The sequence below is a fragment of the Rhineura floridana genome, chromosome 4 (assembly GCF_030035675.1).
Source record: "Rhineura floridana isolate rRhiFlo1 chromosome 4, rRhiFlo1.hap2, whole genome shotgun sequence".
Taxonomy (NCBI): domain Eukaryota; kingdom Metazoa; phylum Chordata; class Lepidosauria; order Squamata; family Rhineuridae; genus Rhineura; species Rhineura floridana.
Window position 1 is genome coordinate 159,727,517 of NC_084483.1, and position 18,362 is coordinate 159,745,878.

Below are 18,362 nucleotides of genomic sequence, written 5' to 3' on the forward strand. Positions count from 1 at the left end.
GAAAGAGTTTAAATGGCATCCTTGAGATGCAGGTTGAGGATCTAAAACAGCTTTCCCCAACCTGGCAATCTCTAGATGTTTTAAACCAGTGGTTCCCAAACTTTTTTTCCCCATGGACCACTTGAAAATTGCTGATGATACTGCCAGACCACTTAATTATTTTTTCTGTCTGTTGTAGCAGTTGTAATGTGTTATGTTGGGGCTGTATATTTTTAATTTTATTGCTGCTTTTATTTCTTGTATTGTATTACAATTTGCATTCCATAGAATTCAAATTGTAATACAATAAAATAAATATAAGAAATAAAAAAATGGTAACTATACAATTAAAAATCAATATGAATATTTAATGTGGACATGCCGTTGACTACCTGAATGAAATTTGTCCACAGGCCACAGTTTGGGAACATCTGTTTTAGACTACACCTAGTGGTGTGGGATGGAAAATTTTCCCAAACAGAAATTTTTCCAGTACTTAATTTTTCTGTGGAATATTTTCCATTTCATACATTAATTACAATGAATGGATACCAATAAGAAATAAATACTAAGCAAGTTTGGCAGTTCCAATGTTTTTAGCTTTATTAACGAAATACAAATAAAATGCTAAAATGGGTCATTCTTAGGGTGTCAGAAAACAATTTTGATGAGAATTACCTCTATACAAATTACTCTGATTTCTATAGGAAAGTTTTCCAATTCAAAATGTTCTAGAAAACCTATATTGCTGACTATAACTTCCATCACTTTTAGCCAGCATGGCCATGCTGACTGGGACTGATGGGAATTTGTCAAAAACATCTGGAAAGCATTAGGTTGGAGAAGGCTGGTCTAAAAAGTTAGTTTGCAGAGGAATGTACCAATTTCCCACTTCCTTGGGCCTCCTGGGAGTGGCGAAGGTAAATTACATCATTTAATAGATTCTAGACTTACCTGGGGACTACAAGCTAGATAGATGCATTTGGCTTTGGAAGCAAGCTGCCGAGAAAGTGCACTCTAAGGGCAATAATCTTCTAGCTCTTAACTTATGGTACAATGGTTTACATGTCTACTCACAGTATTTAATGGATCTTACTTCTGGGTAAGTGGATACAGGATGGCAGCCTAGACTTTGGTTAAAGGCTGTCATTGGGGGGAGAAATAGGGCTCTTGTGTCTTTAATAGCTGTATGGCAGACAGAAATTCAGTAGGTTAAGCTTTTTCTGGTATGGCAATACAATTATGGGGAAAGCTTCATCATGACTGTACTCACTCTAATTTTGTGTCATGCTCCCATGGCAGCCATTTTGTGACTAGGGCCTACAGCGCTCTCTCAAAATTCAAAATGTGTGCACTGGTCCCAAAAGGTTAGTGACCCATGATCTAAGGCATGGGTTCTCAACAAGGGGGGAATTCCCCCCTGGGGGGGAATTTTAGGGTTCTAGGGGGCGAATTGGGACCACTATTCAGCAAAGTATGATGTCCTGTAGATTATGTACAATCTGTAAAATTGTAGTTTGTTTTTAATTTAATCTGCGACATTCAATAAAGTTTATTGAATGTCACAGATTAAAATCGATTCTTGAACATGCAGCATTATTTTCATTTGCAAAATTAAATTATTATTTAAAGACCAGAAAGTGCTCCAAGAAATTCTGTTATAATATAAACTAAGAAATTTTTCTCTCATGAGAAACACCACTGTCACTCGTGAAACGTCAACACACTATGAGAGGGGGGAATTATATTCTGAACAATGGTGAAAGGGGGGAATGGAGCAAAAAAGGTTGAGAACCACTGATCTAAGGGATCATCACCTTTCACTTTATGCAACAGGTGAGGACTGCTGAAGAAAATATTCAGTCTGTTTTCCTCTGCTGAGGATGAGTTGCTGCATCTAGCCATCCTTAGTTCATGGAAAATTTGTAAAGCCAGAAAGATTGCTTTTCCCTTGAAAATGGGCGGAAGACTCTACTTATTCTGGCACCATTCCAGGTCACCAGTATTCCTGTTGGTTTTCCCAATGAGATGTTCAGGCATTGACCTTTAATTTTGTTGGCAAAAGAACCTGGCATTAAGTAAGCAGAATGCATTGCTATTGTGCTGAACATTAAGAGGACTGGAGTCCCCCCCCCAAAAAATAGCACCCTGCTGAAGCTAAGCAGGGTTAGGTCTGGTCAGTGCCTGGATGGGAGTCTGATTGGGAACCATATGTAAGCAGTTGTTAAGTGTTTCCCATTGCTCTTTCTCCCAGTCCCACTCTTCCTTTCCTCCTACTCCCCAGTCCTCCTTTCTCAAGTTGCTACTGTGGAGCTATTTCAGGTACTTGTCTGGGGCTAGTAGAGGACAGAGTAATGTACACAGCATAGCATAGTGGAAGCAGGACCCACCGGTTAATCTCTTCCCTAATATACTAGCTTAGTAGATTGGGTACGATTGAGTATGAGAGATCCTCTGTTGTATTAAAACAGAGCAGTGTTGGAGCAATGTATGAAATGGCCATTAGGTCAGTGGCAATAGAGATAAGCTTCATTGCCCCAGGTGAGTGTGAAATTACAAATCTAGAATATAATTTAACAATGAGAGGTGAATCAATCTGCAAGATTCCTATGATGGTGCATAATTGACTGGAAAAAACTAGCAGCTTTGGCAAAGACAGCAGTTTTCCTTAGGTACAGGGGGAGGAGGTTCATATGGAATCTATGGAGGAATACACATAGTACAAAAATGTGCTATGCAGAGAACTTTTAATTTATACTTTGATCAGAAGAAACCAACATTAGACAACATAGTTTTCTGCTGCTTAGTTATATATGGCTTTTTAAATGGGATCACTTTTTATAAGGGGGTAGAATATAAACTCCTTAAATTTACAATCCTATATTGGCTTACCTGGGAGTAAGCTCTACTGAACTCACTGGGGCTTATTATGCAGAAGGATTTTGCTGTAGATCATTGGGAGGAGAGATAGTGGTCCTGAGCTGCATTTTTCTGATAATTCATTAGCATTTGTTTTCAAATATATATTTTAAACTTTTGAACAAATGATTTATTTTCTGTTAACAATTCCTGTCCATTTTTCACAGTGACATCAGGTTTAAAATAAAATCTTCTGATCAGTTGTGGGATTCTTGACATAGTGTAGGTAGATGTGACAGATCCACAGATGAGCTCACCAGGTTGCTTTTGGCCAGTAATGGGGGATGGAAAATTTTCTGTTGATATATTTTTCCACTGAAAACTTAGAATTTCTAAAAATGCATACAATTAGTAGGTACAGTACCAGTCAAAACTGGCAGTTTCAAAGGTGTAATTAAATGGGGGAGGTGATTATCCCTGTTCATGCAACAAGTGTCCTCAAATTGGTATGCTTTGACTTTTTAGTATCTTCATTCTTTCCTAAGACATAAACAATATAAAGACATGTATGACGTGTCTTAAAATATTTAAATTGTATTACAATAACATTTACCAATTAAATATTTGCTTTTGAATATAACATTTAAACAGCAACGTACTGTATTGATCCCCCCCATCAAATATTTCACTTTAAATACTTCTGGCTATTGGAAATTTATTGAGTTATTGAGGAAGTAAAATTAATATGGAATACTCCTAAAATTTTAAATAAAACTCAAGCATACTAATTCAAATCTGAATCACTTAGGGCATTAGAAAATATTCTAATCCAAAACGTTCTGGAAAACTCACATCACTGCTAGTAGTAACCAAAATGCTAATCTGGCAAACGCCTGTCTTGTCACAAAAAGAGAGGGATCTTAATATCTGTTGTTGTGATGGTCTTCACTGGTATTTGGAAGCAGTGCTGTGGGCTAGGGAAGCAAATTAGGGTGAATTGCATAGGATAGTTTACACTGGAAAATGTTCCGATGTCCTAGAGTGACTTGATCTATCTTGTTCATTTTACTTATATTTAGTAAATACAAAACTTTGAAACTGCCGAACTAGCCTAATACTTGTTTTCAATGGCATCCATTCATTGTTGCTATTTTTTTAAAAAAAGTTTTTTTTAAAAAACAGTAGATGGCACTACTGTGTATTGATATAGCCAAGTACAAATAACATGCCACATTAATAATTCCTTAATTATGAATTAGTAATCATTGTTACTTACGAAACAAAATTTTCTGCAGAAAGATAAAATACTTGGAACATTTTCTGCCTCACACTTGGAATCAGTGAGAATTTATTAAAAAGGCCCCTGGTTGCTGGTGACTTTAGTGAGATCAAATTTCATATTAAACTGACAGCAGGAAAGAATGATAGTTACTTACTATTTTGTAATACAGCCATCAAGAGCTTGTTGGTAACAGCCGTCCCAAGTTTTTTGTGATTAGTGACTCACCATATATTTGAAAAAGGAGAAGGCTACTGAAGAGTAGTCTATAGTAATGCTCCTTCAAATATTTTGAAGACTTTTTTTGCAAAAGCTGTTATTTTAGGGTCTGTGTGAAAGCCCTACCTTTCATTGCTGTTTTTTCACACCTATTACAGCCATTATTTCCCAGTCAGCTGCTGCTGTTGCTTTTGAGTGTGGGGATGAGGAAATACATTGCAGTTGTCCAGGCAACCAGACTGAAGCTTTTTGCCTTCCTGCGCTAGTAATTTCATTACTTATTGTTGCTTGGTGGCAAGATTTTTGCACTGTTCAGCAGTGAACACATAAAGTTACAGATGACTGGTTGGAGCTGGATAGAAATGGGGATGCCACTGTGTTACAACCAATGAGACATGCATTCCCATCCATATACAGCTGTCTATAGTGAGTGTCACATTCCTTTGGAAAGGGGTGTGTGTGATTTTTGCCTAGTGCAAAAAGGTTTTGCAAAAGTTACACCACACTTCTGCTGTAGTCTTTACAGGCAGAAAAAAGAGCCATGACATTGCAAAACCAACTAGCTTACTGTGTTAAGTTTCTGTCTTGGGTGCAACAGAACTATTTACTTTTCTTGATAAGCTCTTTTTGTACTTGAGACCCAGTTATTTTCTTAACTTAAAGAGTAAACCACCCTATTTTGTTCTCTAGACATTGAACTGAATGTTTGACTCTTCATATCTAATTCTTCATATTATGTAAAATAAGAATTTGATACTGGTGAAGTGAACTAAAGTGAATCAGTTTTTAGGACAGAACTTACCCCTTTCAGTAAAAGATTTTGCTACACTGAAATCTGATAAATGGATATGTAGCTCTTTAAGAAAATTAAATAAAAAGTTTTTTTCTTTTTGTAGCTCTTGGCCTCTGAACCATAAACCTATTGAATTTTGTCAGTTTTGAATGACAGCACCCCTTAAATGGAGGAGATTATGATCGCCGTCTTACTGCCAAGAATGACTACATTACCTTAGGAATTATTTGCCTCCCATAGCTTGCTTGACTTGCAGGGTCTTAGCCATTCATGCTGTAGCTCCTCTAACATGTAGCCTAGGACTGGAGTTTTGTTTTAAAAATTGAGCACAACATGGCCTCTCTGTGTTCATACAGCTTTCCAGTAATTATAAGCATTTGCTTCACATGCTAATTTAGCGTTACTTTGGTACTTTCTCTTGTGTTTCACTATTTCTGTTATTTCCCTGGGTTTGCCTTTTCTTTGGGGGGTTGAAGTTTTCTTCATGTTTTCTATTCTCGTTTGGGTATCCAGTTACTGACTCTGGGTGTGTTTTTCTTAAGATTTAATGGTAACTTTGGGAGATGATGTGTTTGTGAATAAACTCTTGAGCACTGAGGTATTAAGGCGCTGTCTCTCGCTCTCTCTCCCCCCCTCCCCCCATTGGAATTTATTGCAACTGTTCATCACTTTAATTATAATGGGCCAATATATAGTCTCTGAATCCGTGATTCTTACATAGCGCTCCCTAGTTAATTTCTTTTTTTGAGGGGAGGATTGATCTGGTTATAGTTAAGTTTTAACATTTATTCACCCTTTTCTTTCATCTCCTTTGTTTTCGATGTCATTAATTCATATCAACTAAATGTTGACTTTTTCAACAAAGTATATTTATTAGACTTTTTAGCATCATAACTATAGTTTTGGCTACTTCCTGACTAGCTAAAGAATTTTTGGCTACTAAATGAAGTATGCAGAAGACAAAATGAGGAAATTATTGTAGTAATATAATCTAATACAGGGTAGTCTGATACTGGTGTTTGCCAGAGTTGTCAAAATACGTGAAACAGTTAATCAATCATTTACCACTTAATTTCACTTCACACTACTGAACTACTAGCCATATTTCAGATAATGAAGACAGAAATCTTAAATTGTACCAGTTTTGAAGTGCTTATTATCACATACAGAAATAGAATTTAAAAGCTGTCTTTGTTACTATTACATATTATACTTAACAACTGATACTATACTTTGTTGGGTAAGCAGTCAAATTAAGTAGAGGGCAGACTTCAGATGTGTGAGTTGGGGGTGATGATACCTGATCTTCCCAGTGAGTGATTTTTAAAATTTGGGATGGTATCTCACCGCGTCAGGTCAAATACAGCATGCTAAGAAATTTTTAGGTAACCTAAAATCCCTGTTTGATGGTGGTTCTTGGAGTTATATGACAAGCTTCCTTTTAGTAAGCAGTTTGCTTCTCTTGCCTCTCTGCCACTTTTTGCGCCTTAGAACATGCTATGGATGGGATCCTACAAATTTTGGCTACTTTGGTAGCTAAGCCAACATTTTTATTAGCCATGACCCTGTCCCTCCCCTTCTGTGCAATCCTTTGAATGTCTGCTGTGTTTAGATGGAAGTATCGCATAGGACTGGGCTGCTGATCCTGACTTTATGAATAATTCTCCCTCCTCTCTGCTCTCAGATCCAAATTTGGAGCTGTAGTGGTGGGTGCTGCTTTATATTTAAAAGCCTTGGAAGCTTGCACAATTAGGAGCTTGATCCCTGTCTCCCCTCCCAATTCCAGACATGGAGCTTTTTATGTTTTGATGCTAGGTAATATCTTAGCTGCCCATCACGCAAATGGCTATCTTACTTTCCAGCTTGGGCCTGAAGAGGTGAATGGTGATGTACTAGGAGGAACTTTATCCATTTCGCACAACCACTGCAAAAAACCCCATAGGCAGTACTGCCCCTAGGCACCGGGAAGCGGGGCAATTGCCCCAGGCCCTGCGCTTTGAGGGGGCCCGCACTTGGCGATCTGCTACATATCTCACAGCAAAGCTGTCCGTGTCACCGTGCCCCATTCCTAATGCAGCTCCTCCATGACAGGCGCTCCCAACTGCAACAAGCCAGTCTCTCCTCCTCCTCACTTCCCCACCTGCGTGAGCAAACGACCACAGAGCTCCACGCAACCTAGCCTGCTACCTCCCTCCTCCCTCCTTCTTTCGCCTGGTATCAAGCCCAAATGTGGGGAAAGTGCCGCACGCCCTCTCGATTGCCCTGATAGTTTCCTAAGGCACAGCAGGGAGAAGGAGGAGAAAAGGGGAAGGCGGGTGCTGAGCTGAGGGATTGCTGCTGAGCTATTCCAGGCTGAGGAAAGGCGGGGAAGCCGAGCCGCGCAACACGGGGCTAAATTAGCACATAATGGAGGCAGACGAGTGCCAAATGAGCGTGGCCTATGAGGAGTCCGGCTCCATGTAGCTTCTCCTGGCGCGCTGTCTGACTCAGCTTCGTACCACCAACGTGTGGTATGCGAGGAAAGACATTGAGGTTTTCTTCTCTAGCAAGCGTGTCGTCGCTGGAGAGGGCAGAGAGGTGAGGAAGAGGGTTGGCAACTAGTCGCCAGAATTGTTGGAGTCTCAGACTTCCCAGGAGGATCCCTCTGCCTGTGCAGCCTCTGAGACGGGCTCCCGTCTTAGATGAAACTTTTTCAGTTTTAAATCCAGTCAGAAGGGTCTTTTTTGACTGGGGATAATTTCTTCCGGATAAGGAAGAAACGTGAGATTTCCCACACAGCTTTGTTGTGATTGTTGGAGACTGGAATTCGTCAGAATTGTCTGTGAAAGAAGGTCTTCCAGCAGCTCGGACGGAGCGAGGATTTCTAGCTAGCTCAGCTGAATAAGTGACCTGTTTTTTTTTCTTTAAAGAAAAACGGACTAACAGGCAAGCATTCTCCTGTCTACGCTTATTACTTATCTATACAGCTAAAGAGATTTGTCAAAGAACCAGCAATTAAGAAAACCTGGGTGAGTCAAAACTTTCCTTCTCTTTTACTCACGGAACTAAGGGGGAAGAAAATAAAAATAGCCTATCTTTTTTTTATTGCAAAAAGCTGACATGGAAAATAGCATTATAAAGATTACAATGGATGAGGGGTTTCTGATTGGAAGAGAAAAGAAAAATCTTTTTGATTTATAAGACTTTTGTGTAATATATGTCTGGGACTATTTTTTCTGATCTACTTTTTTTTTTGACGAATCTGCTCATTCTTTCTGCTACTAGTTATTTGGACGCTGTGAACTAAAGCTGTTTTTGCACTTCTGGGCATATAAGAGATAAGGGCTGTCTAGAGTGTGACGCCAGTTGGTTTGAAAGATTAACTCCTTTGTAACTGGATAAAGAAATAAACTGCTCTTTGCTTGGGACATTGAAAATTGAAGGAGTTTTGTTCCTTTGGCTTTAAGAATGACAATTAAGAAGATCATGGATGTACAAGAAGGGACTTTATCTTTAGACATGTTTCAGAAAATAATGAATGGGATTAAGTCAATAAAACAAGAACTGAGAAATAATAGTCAAGCGTTGAGAACTGAATTTGACGAAATGAGACAGGAGCTGAAAGAAATTCAGGATTCTATGAGAAAGGAGAATAAAGATAGATCTGGAAAACCAAAAAAGGATGAAAGAGAAATTAAAGGCAAGGTTCAAACTATGGAGATTGGATTAAATATGGACATGGAAAAAGATTTGGATTTCCTGGCTGTGATGGATCCTGGAGACAAATATTACAGTTTGGAACTCAGCGCTGTCCCTGAAGGAATTGAAGAGATTGGAGATAAAGATATTATCGGTTCAAAAAAATTCCTGGACTGGAAGGATTTGATGGAACTTGAAATGGAGAAAGTTAACAGAATTAATCCCTGTTTTGTGTCAATGGAAAAATCTTCAAGAGATGTGCTAGTGTATCATGTAAAAAAGAGGAACAGAGATGCGGCTTTGCAACAATACTTCAGTGATACGTTCGGAATTGATGGCAAGAAAATATCTCTGATAAAGGAAATTCCTATCAGACTCTTATTATATGACTATGACAGCAAGATTATTGGGTGCGTAAAGATGGACGATGGAACCAATACGGATAATGGAAGAAGAGCGATTTGAAATTACTGGACTTAGTAGACTTGATGAGTTGGATTAATTGACATGTTTATCTAGAAAAAAAATTGATGGACATATATCTCAAGGATTGGAAACTTCTCTTTGACTTTTTGTGGAAGAATAAAATGATATGATGTTAATGAGATTTGAAACCAATTAAGATAACCGCTGGAGGAAGGTGATTTTATAATCTATTAAGAGACAGGCTTGTTATATATTATAGATTTATAGCTGAACTACGACAAATTGGAAGTCAATATTTTTATATTTTTTTGTTTTTTTATTGTATTAGTTATTGATTTGTGTTTTTTCTTTTTGTATTGTTTTGGTTTTGAAAATTTGAATAAAAATTAATTGAAAAAAAAAAGAATTGTTGGAGTCTCCTCGCTAGTTGCCAGAAGGATCTGCAGCCAACGGGGGAAATGTTTTCATTGTCATCACCCTAATATATATAAGGGTCATTTGAAACACAACTGTACTCTTCAGAAGAAACACTCTAGAGACGTCCAATTTAAGACCGTTTTTGAAAAGCTGCTAACCCTTGAAGAATAACGGCACTTAAGATATGCTTAGGGGCACTGTATTCTAAGGGTTTGCGTGTGTATTCTATATCTGTTTTTCTTTAGAAATGAAAGGCGCTTTCCTTTTAATCTTTCTGTGCACACTTTTATTCTGGTGGTAGAAATGCACTCAGCTTAAAGTTCCAGCACTGTCTGCTCCACAGCTAATTACAAAAGTTGAAGCCCTCTGGTGCAAGGCAAGTAATAGACTATAGAGTTATATTTATTTATTAAATTTATATCCTGCCCTTCCTTCCAAAGGAGCTCTGGGCAGCAAATACATCCCTGAGAAAGCAATATATAATTAAAAAAAAAAACATATTAAAAACCTCTGAAAACAATCACATAAGAGCTGAATGGGATATCATTGCAATGTTTAAACCTGATTTCTAAGGTTCATAATTCATTTCCAAATCTCAATATCGTTTTAAAATTTTTATTGACAATTCCTGTTACCACTGCATCAGCAGAGCAAAGTTTATCTAAACTGAAATTATTGAAAAATTATTTAAGAACTACGATGTCTCAAGAAAGGTTGTCTAATTTGACTTTATTATCAATAGAACATATTGTGTGAAAATCTAGATTTTGACAAGTTGATTAATGATTTTGCAGAAGTGAAAGCAAGGAAAACAAATTTTTGAGAATAAATGTATAGTTTCTTATATTTGTATTATTTTAATTTTAATCCTAACGTAATTGCCCGTCAACAAAGCAGCCAGACATTTACAGAAATGATTAAATTCTGTCATCCTCGATATTTAAAACAATGGTTCTGCACAAAGTGTTTTCAGTTGTTTAGTTAGGAAGATAAAGATGGGAAAATATGCCTAGAAATAGACTGCCATATCTAGCAGATATCGACAAAGGGAAGACAGATGTCGAGAGACCAGTGGAGAAATTGATATGGAACAGGTTGACTAGAGGCCTATTCCCTGAAGTGAAGGTAAACATATTTGTATTTAATAGGTTGTTAGCCTCATATGTAAATTAAATATTATAATTACATATATTCGTAAATAAAATCTCTCTCTCTCTCTCTCTCCCCCCCCCATATATAGACAGAAAGAATGTGGGGGGACCCAACTATGCTTTTGCCCCGGGCCCTGCACATGCTAAGGGCGGACCTGCCCATAGGTTTCTTATCCAATCTGCTTGGAAAACTTACTAAGGCAAAGTTGGCAAGTGAAATAATGATAGATTGATTATGGGTCTATGTGGCTTTATTTCTTTTTCCTTAGTGCTGATTCCTGATTCGCAGATAAAAGCAAGTAAATCTGCAGTCTGTTTTTGCTTGATAACAGTAATTCTCTAATAGCAAACTTAGGTGGCCAACTCTATCAATTTGGAAATGAAATTTCTACACACTCCCTAAATATGCAGAAATGTATACATTTGTAAATTAAAAGATACTTTTTAAAAAGTGACCTGACAAGGACCTATCAACTGCTGGTATATACAAAACGTTGAGGTGTCGGTTGAAGAGGGGGAAGGTGACAAGGTAGGAGAGTATGACAGGGAATTAGCCTCCTAACAGCTGATAGATAGCATGTATCCAAGGGAAGGAGGTAGAACTATTGATGGGGTGGATGGATGCCATGAAGTTTAAAAAAAATCCCTACTTTGAACTAAACAGGGATGCTTTAGTAGGAAGAAAAGGGATACTTTCCTCCCTTTCTCAATCTCTTCCCCACCTCTCCCAACTATAGCTATAAAATACTATGCCCAGAACTAAGCTTTTACCATTGTAGGAATGACTAATGGTTCATTAGTCTTGGTCAGAGAGTCACTTGATATCTTTCAGCACAACAGGAGACAAATCTGCAGGTCCCTTTCCCCTTTTGTTTTTCTCAGCCCCCCCCCCTTCAGGCTTAACAGCAAGTTTCATTTTTCAGGCTGTCTGGAGCCCTGAACTGGAACACTTCATCTAGGAATAGGCATTATGTTGCAACATTTTATACTTGTAACACTTTAGTCCTAAATATACTGTTGATTTCATTGGAATTTCAGAGTGAGTGTGTTTAAGATTGCATGCAAACTTAAACTCAATTTAAGTATCTTAGGGGTTGCTGAAATGAAATCGGGGAAGTTCATTAGTATATCAGTTGTGAAATCATTGACCTGTGAGACAAAGTTGTACTGTGAAAGCTTATTCTCTTTTCCTTCTCTGGATATGCAGCAAGTTCTTGATATTATAGCTTCTACACTGAGCACATTTTATACCTTCTGCAGATAATAGGATGATGAACAATAGCATACATTAAATGTTATTTATACTTTAATATGGCTCTTTGATAAATCGGTATGGTCTGATTCAGACAAGCAGTTATATTATGAACTTTATACCTGGATAACTATTAACCTATATCAGATTCATTATATGTTTAAATACTTTTCAGTTTGATATGCTTTATAAATACTGAGGACAGCAAGGGGCTTACTATTTGAAACATACTGTTTTCCTTGACATATTTTTAGAGACCTATAATTTAGCATTTAACTGTCTCTTTTCAGTGCGAGGATGTCGTCCTGGGAAGATTGTGCAGATGACAGAAGCTGAAGTTCGGGGCTTGTGTATAAAATCACGAGAAATCTTTCTTAGCCAGCCTATTCTCCTGGAGCTAGAGGCACCATTGAAGATCTGTGGTATGTGATGATAAATGATATATACTAAAGAAGAAAAGGGTTTAACTTGCATAATATTTACCTAATGTTGCTATGTATTCAAAGATGTAAACAGTAAAGAGCAGCAAAAGCATTTAACTGTATATGATGGACTGCTTACCCAATTAGAATGTGTTAATTTTATACACTTTTACTATGTTAAGTGATTTATATCCTAAATACTCTTGCTAAACACTCTTATGTTAATTCAGAACCTGCTGTACAAAGTAATATTGCATTTAATGTATAATAAATACGACTCTTCGATTTAAGATCAGTTTCCACTTTATTTAAAGTAATTTAGAAGACATGGCTAAGTGCTAAAATGCTTCATATTTTTCACAGTTACTTTTCAGCCTACTTGTGCATTCTGTTTTGAGTAACACCCAAAAAGGGAGTGCCTTATCTTTTGATCTAAAGTCCCAGAATGATAGCTAGGCAACTTAGAGGTTTTGGAGGTATGGCAACATGCCACTGCAATTGCTGTCTGGATGCTTCCATTCTCCTGAATCAGCATCCAACAGGGAGAATTCTGCTACTACTAACTGAGCTTCAGCTCTTTGAGAGGCTGGAAGGATGGGGATGCACAGGACAGTACATGCACTAGAAACCCAAATACAGTAGTTTTAACTAGTACTTGAGATTTTAGGTTTAAAAGAGCTTGACTGTTTTTCAGTCCTTTTAAATTATATGGTAGAAATAGAGGCATTGTAACGGAAGTATTATTTTTATTGTTATCCTGCCCTCCCTAACAAAAGAGCCCATCAAAATCATAAACACAACATAATTAAAATCATTACAATGCAACAACTAAAAGTACATTTTATGTACAACAATTTCCAAGCTGCTGAAGACGTTGTTTGATGCTTTAAGTTAGATCATAAACCTCTTTGACACTTTTAAAAAATATAAAACAGTGTAGAAATGACTTTAATAATAAAGCCCTATTCTTTATAAAATCTGAATATTAAAGTCTGAAGTCTTGCAAGAACTATTGTACGTGCAACATGATGAAAACTAGTAGCGTGCAACAGCTACGCACGTGGAGATTACAAAATACTAGAAAGACAATACTGCTCTCTTACTATTAGCAGTGATATAGGAATGTTTGAGAGGTACTATTATGGAAGGTCAGTAGTGCACCAATCTTCATATGCCAAGTGAAACCTGAACAGGCCAAGAAGGTTTTGTATCTTGAACCCTTAGATCCAAAGCAAACCCTTGGCTCATTTTAGTCCCTGAATAGCTTGTAACATTCTAATACAAACTGCATACTGAGCTTAAAAAGAGGTAACACGTTGATAAAATATGGTGATGATTTTTTTAAAATACTTAGAGTTGTATCCAGCTAAGGTCTTCTTAGCATAGACTCACTGGAATTAATGGGCCTAAATTAGTTATGCCCATTTATTCTAGTGAACCTACTCTGAGCAGAACTAACATTGGATACTACCTTTTTAAACTAATACATCAGTACAGAAGCTTCAGTTTTCAAGGTGAAAAGTAAACTAGGATAATGGTTGGTACAGCCCTATAAATGTAGCAGCAAGACTGTTATATAGTTCTTAAAAGATGTACTATTTATCACCAGTCCTAAAGGAGCCACATTGGCTGCCTACACATGTACCGTCTGACTTCGGAGAGTTAATACTACCTTACAAAGTCCTAAACAACTTGGGACCTAGATACTTGAGGGAGTGTTCTTTTCCCATTGTGTCCTGACTGAGCATTAAAATCTACCTGGAAAGGGGTATGTGTGTGTCCTCTATGTCCCTCCTTTGGGAGCTATACATTGTGGGGATGCGGGAGAAGACCTTTCCCACTTTAGCATGCCAGTTATGGAATGGTTTCCCCTTGAAGGCTTGGCAGGTGCCAGTGGTAGGTTCTCTTTGGTGTCCAGATTAAAATCTGGCTTTTTACACTGGTTTCTGGCTCATGCTAATTCTAGCTTGAAGTAGGATCTGTGAAATAGCTGAATTCATTGTTGATAGTGATTTTATTGTTATAGATTTCATTGTATTACCTGTTTTATGCAATATATATCCTGCCCTGAGCTCAGATAGAGAGTGGGAGAGAAATATTTTAATAAACTTAGGGTTGTATTGAGCATTAGTCTCAGTTGGAGTAGGTCCATTGAAAGTAATGGACATGACTAAGTTTGGTCATGTAATTTCAATGGATTTACTCTGAGTAGAACGTAATACAATACAGCCTGTTGCATTTTACCACCAAAGGATCTGAGACAGAGTATATCTGTTTGGTTCTTATTACCAACACTTTGACATGACTTTGTTATTATAAATGCTTCATAAATATATCTACAATCTTAATTTTCATAGGTGACATTCATGGCCAATACACAGATTTGCTTCGGTTGTTTGAGTATGGGGGATTTCCACCTGAGGCCAACTATCTTTTTCTGGGGGACTATGTGGACAGAGGCAAACAGTCCTTGGAAACCATCTGCTTATTACTTGCTTATAAAATCAAATATCCAGAGAATTTTTTCCTCCTGAGAGGAAACCATGAGTGTGCTAGTATTAATCGCATCTATGGATTCTATGATGAATGTAAGTAAAACCTGATGTGAATTTTTCCAGTAGTTAACCATTTTATGAATTGTCTTCACTGCTTTTAAACTTGGTCACATAATTTGCCTGAAAAGCTTGAAATACTATTTTATGATTCTCTTTAAATTTGTGCAACATTCTCTGAAGTAACTATTTAAGTAACTTCTGAGTGTAGATGGACAATAGGATTTTCTGGCACTCTTTTTGAATGGTGAAGCTACAGTGTGTAATGTGACAAGTGTTACTCTTTCAATTCTATCAGGTAAACGGAGATTTAACATTAAGCTCTGGAAGACATTTACAGACTGTTTCAATTGCCTGCCTATTGCAGCCATTGTAGATGAGAAGATTTTCTGCTGTCATGGAGGTAAGTAGAAAATCCCTTTCCTAATAGTCTTACTTGTTGCTTCAAAGTTTAATTAAAAACTCAACCAAGGAGTATTTTGTCACGTTATGAGCCTTCAAGTGGATTACGACTTATGGTGACCCTATGAATTAGCAACCTCCAATAGCATCTGTCATGAGCCACCTTGTTCACATCTTGTAAGTTCAGGTCACAATGTGGATTTGAAAGGCATTATATACTTGTCTTCTAGAATATCATTGCTTTCCAGGAATCCATCCAGAGAAATCCTGATGAAGGAGCAGGTCAGCTCCTTCAGGAGGGAGCAATAAAGATTACCAACAGAGTTTAGAAGTTTAATTCATTTAATGCACAGTAAGAGGAACTGAGGGAACAGCTGTAACGGGGCCCAGTAATAGTCTTCATAAAAATGTAGGATGGAAGCCAGGTTGGTAAATCACATGGTCTTTGCTGTCTGTATACTAATGCCCAGAGTATGGGAAACAGACAGGATGAACTTGAGCTCTTAATACAGGAGAGTAAATATGACTTGATAGGCATAACTGAAATTTGGTGGGATGACCCATGACTGGAATATAGCAACTGGAGGATATAACTTGTTCAAAACGAACAGAAGGAATAGAAAGGAAGGTTGGGATATAGGTTAAATATATATTTATATCCCTGCAAAAAAACCCACAAACTACAAGAGGATGAGCTTGGTAGCTCCACTGAGAGTATCTGGATTAAAATTAATGGGGCAAGGAATGAAAGGAACATGGTAGTTGGAGTCTATTACCAACCACCCAATCAAGGAGAAGACGAGGATGAAACTTTCGTAAAGCAAATTGCCAATGTTTCCAGGAGGTAGTAGTAATGGGGGATTTCAATTACCCCGATATCTGTTGGGAGACAAATACGGTCCCTCCAAGAAATTCCTGACTTGTGTTGGAGATAACGTTCTCCTACAGAAAGTGGAGGAAGCAACTAGAGGATCAGCTATCCTTGACTTGATTCTAACCAATAGAGATGACTTGGTCGATGAAGTGGCAGTTATGGGAACTCTGGGGGAAAGTGACCATGCTATACTTGAGTTCTTGATTTTAAAGGAAGCAAAAGCTAAGAGTAGCCGATTTTAATAAACTCAGAACAATGGTAAGTAAGGTTCCGTGGCAAGCAGCCGTAATGAGAAAAGAAGTCCAAGATGGGTGGGAGTTTCTGAAAAAGGAAAGTCTAAAGGCACAATGGCAAACAATTCCATCAAGGAAAAAAGGGGAAGATAGGAGAAAAAGCCAATGTAGCTTCATAGAAAGCTTAGGGACCACCTGAAAACAAAAAAGTACATATACAGGAAGTGGAAGGAAGGCCAAACCACAAAGGAAGAGCACAGACAGGTAGCACGGAATTGCAGGGATGGCATCAGGAAGGCTAAAGCTGAGAACGAGCTGAGGTTAGCGAGAGATGCCAAAAGAAACAAAAAGACTCTCTTCAGGTACATCCATAGTAAAAGACAGAGAAAAGAAATGGTGGTACTTCTGCTCAGTGAGGATGGCAAAATTATAAAGAGATGACAAAGGCAGAAGTGCTCAAGTCCTACTTTGGCTCAGTCTTCTCCCAAAAGAGGGTCTATGACCCTCCTGGGAAGCATGAAGCTGAGGGGCAGGTGTTTTGCCAAATGCCTAGCCCTGGCCAAGCACAAGACAAATTAGTTGAAAATTTCAAAAGGCAATGAACACTACTGGTGGTGAAGAGGTTAAATAGTTTATTAAGCAAGCTGTTTACATTGCTGTCAGTTGCAAGCAGTAAAACACTAAAATGGAACTAATGGCAAATGACTCTCTGCCTCCCCCTCCCCCCTTGTCTGTGCTCTTATCTTTCTCACTGGTGGAAGCCTTACGAACAGCGCAGCAAGGATTCTTGCTGTAAACTCTGCTTAAGCTTGGTTTTTCCTGATGTTATCTTGAGTCTTCCGAAACGTCTTGCTGGATGTTGCTTTGAGGCTTTCAAGACCCCTGAAGTCTTAATCTCCCTGAGCTAGGGGTCCTTTATTTATATCCAACAGACCCTCTGGGGTGGGGCACCTTATTCCTATGAGATCATTATTTTCCCAGCACCTAGATTGCTGGTTTCCACCTCAGGTGATTTTTGCTGACCTCTCCTGACCCTGCACGTGGTACAGCTTTGGCTTGAGAATGCAGCTGCACCCCCAGCTTTGCCTTCATAGGCATAACAGTTTGTTTTGATGATCATGTGCTTTGTTTACATAAGCAAAATGAGAACATTCATAAGCCAATTAGCTCACTGTCTCTTCAAAGCTTGAGAAAGCTATACACAAGCCCACCTAACAGAGCAGGAGTGTGGGACAAGCTAGATTGTTTTGGTTACTTGAACAACATTCCCAAATGCTGTTTCTGAATACAGACAGAATGGAGCATTTCTCAACTTATTGTCAGAGAGCCTGCATTTTGAGCTCTCCACATTCCAATACGTTGCAATTACAGTGTGCAAAGCAATCGGCACCCCAATAACTCAGGTATGAGGCATGAATTATGAGACAGAGGCCATGCACATGCCACTCTACACCTCCTCAATTTACATCTAGATTTCTTGCGGAGATTAGCAATACAGCAGAATTGCAGCTTGAAATTGATAGACAAATGGTCAAGGAATACCTAATCACTTTGAACGAGTTCAAATCTCCAGAGCCAATGAACTGCATCCTAGAATATTGAAGGAACGCTGAAGAACTCTCAGAACCGCTGTCTATTATCTTTGTGAAATTGTGGAGGATGGATGAAGTGCTGGATGACTGGAGGAGGGCTAATGTTGTCCCTATCTTCAAAAAGGACAAAAAGAAAGAACCTGTGAACTACAGTTAGTCAGTCTGACAATCAATCCCTGGGAAAATTCTGGAGCAGATTATAAAGTCCCAGGCTATGGTCTGAAGGCCCATAAG

At 38.2% G+C, this 18,362-nt stretch overlaps 1 protein-coding gene across 3 annotated transcripts in view; it reads left to right on the forward strand.

Annotated features, from left to right (window-relative positions):
* PPP1CB (protein phosphatase 1 catalytic subunit beta) overlaps positions 1 to 18,362 on the forward strand; it is a 44,867-nt gene that overhangs the window by 14,336 nt on the left and 12,169 nt on the right. For 2 of the 3 annotated variants that reach the window (XM_061624952.1, XM_061624953.1), the window contains exons 2-4: positions 12,344 to 12,475; positions 14,833 to 15,063; positions 15,326 to 15,430. In XM_061624952.1, the coding sequence (XP_061480936.1) occupies positions 12,344 to 12,475; positions 14,833 to 15,063; positions 15,326 to 15,430 (468 nt within the window). Of the gene's footprint in view, positions 1 to 8,067; positions 8,138 to 12,343; positions 12,476 to 14,832; positions 15,064 to 15,325; positions 15,431 to 18,362 lie in introns of those variants that run through there. The other variant, XM_061624955.1, reaches the window with a different exon arrangement.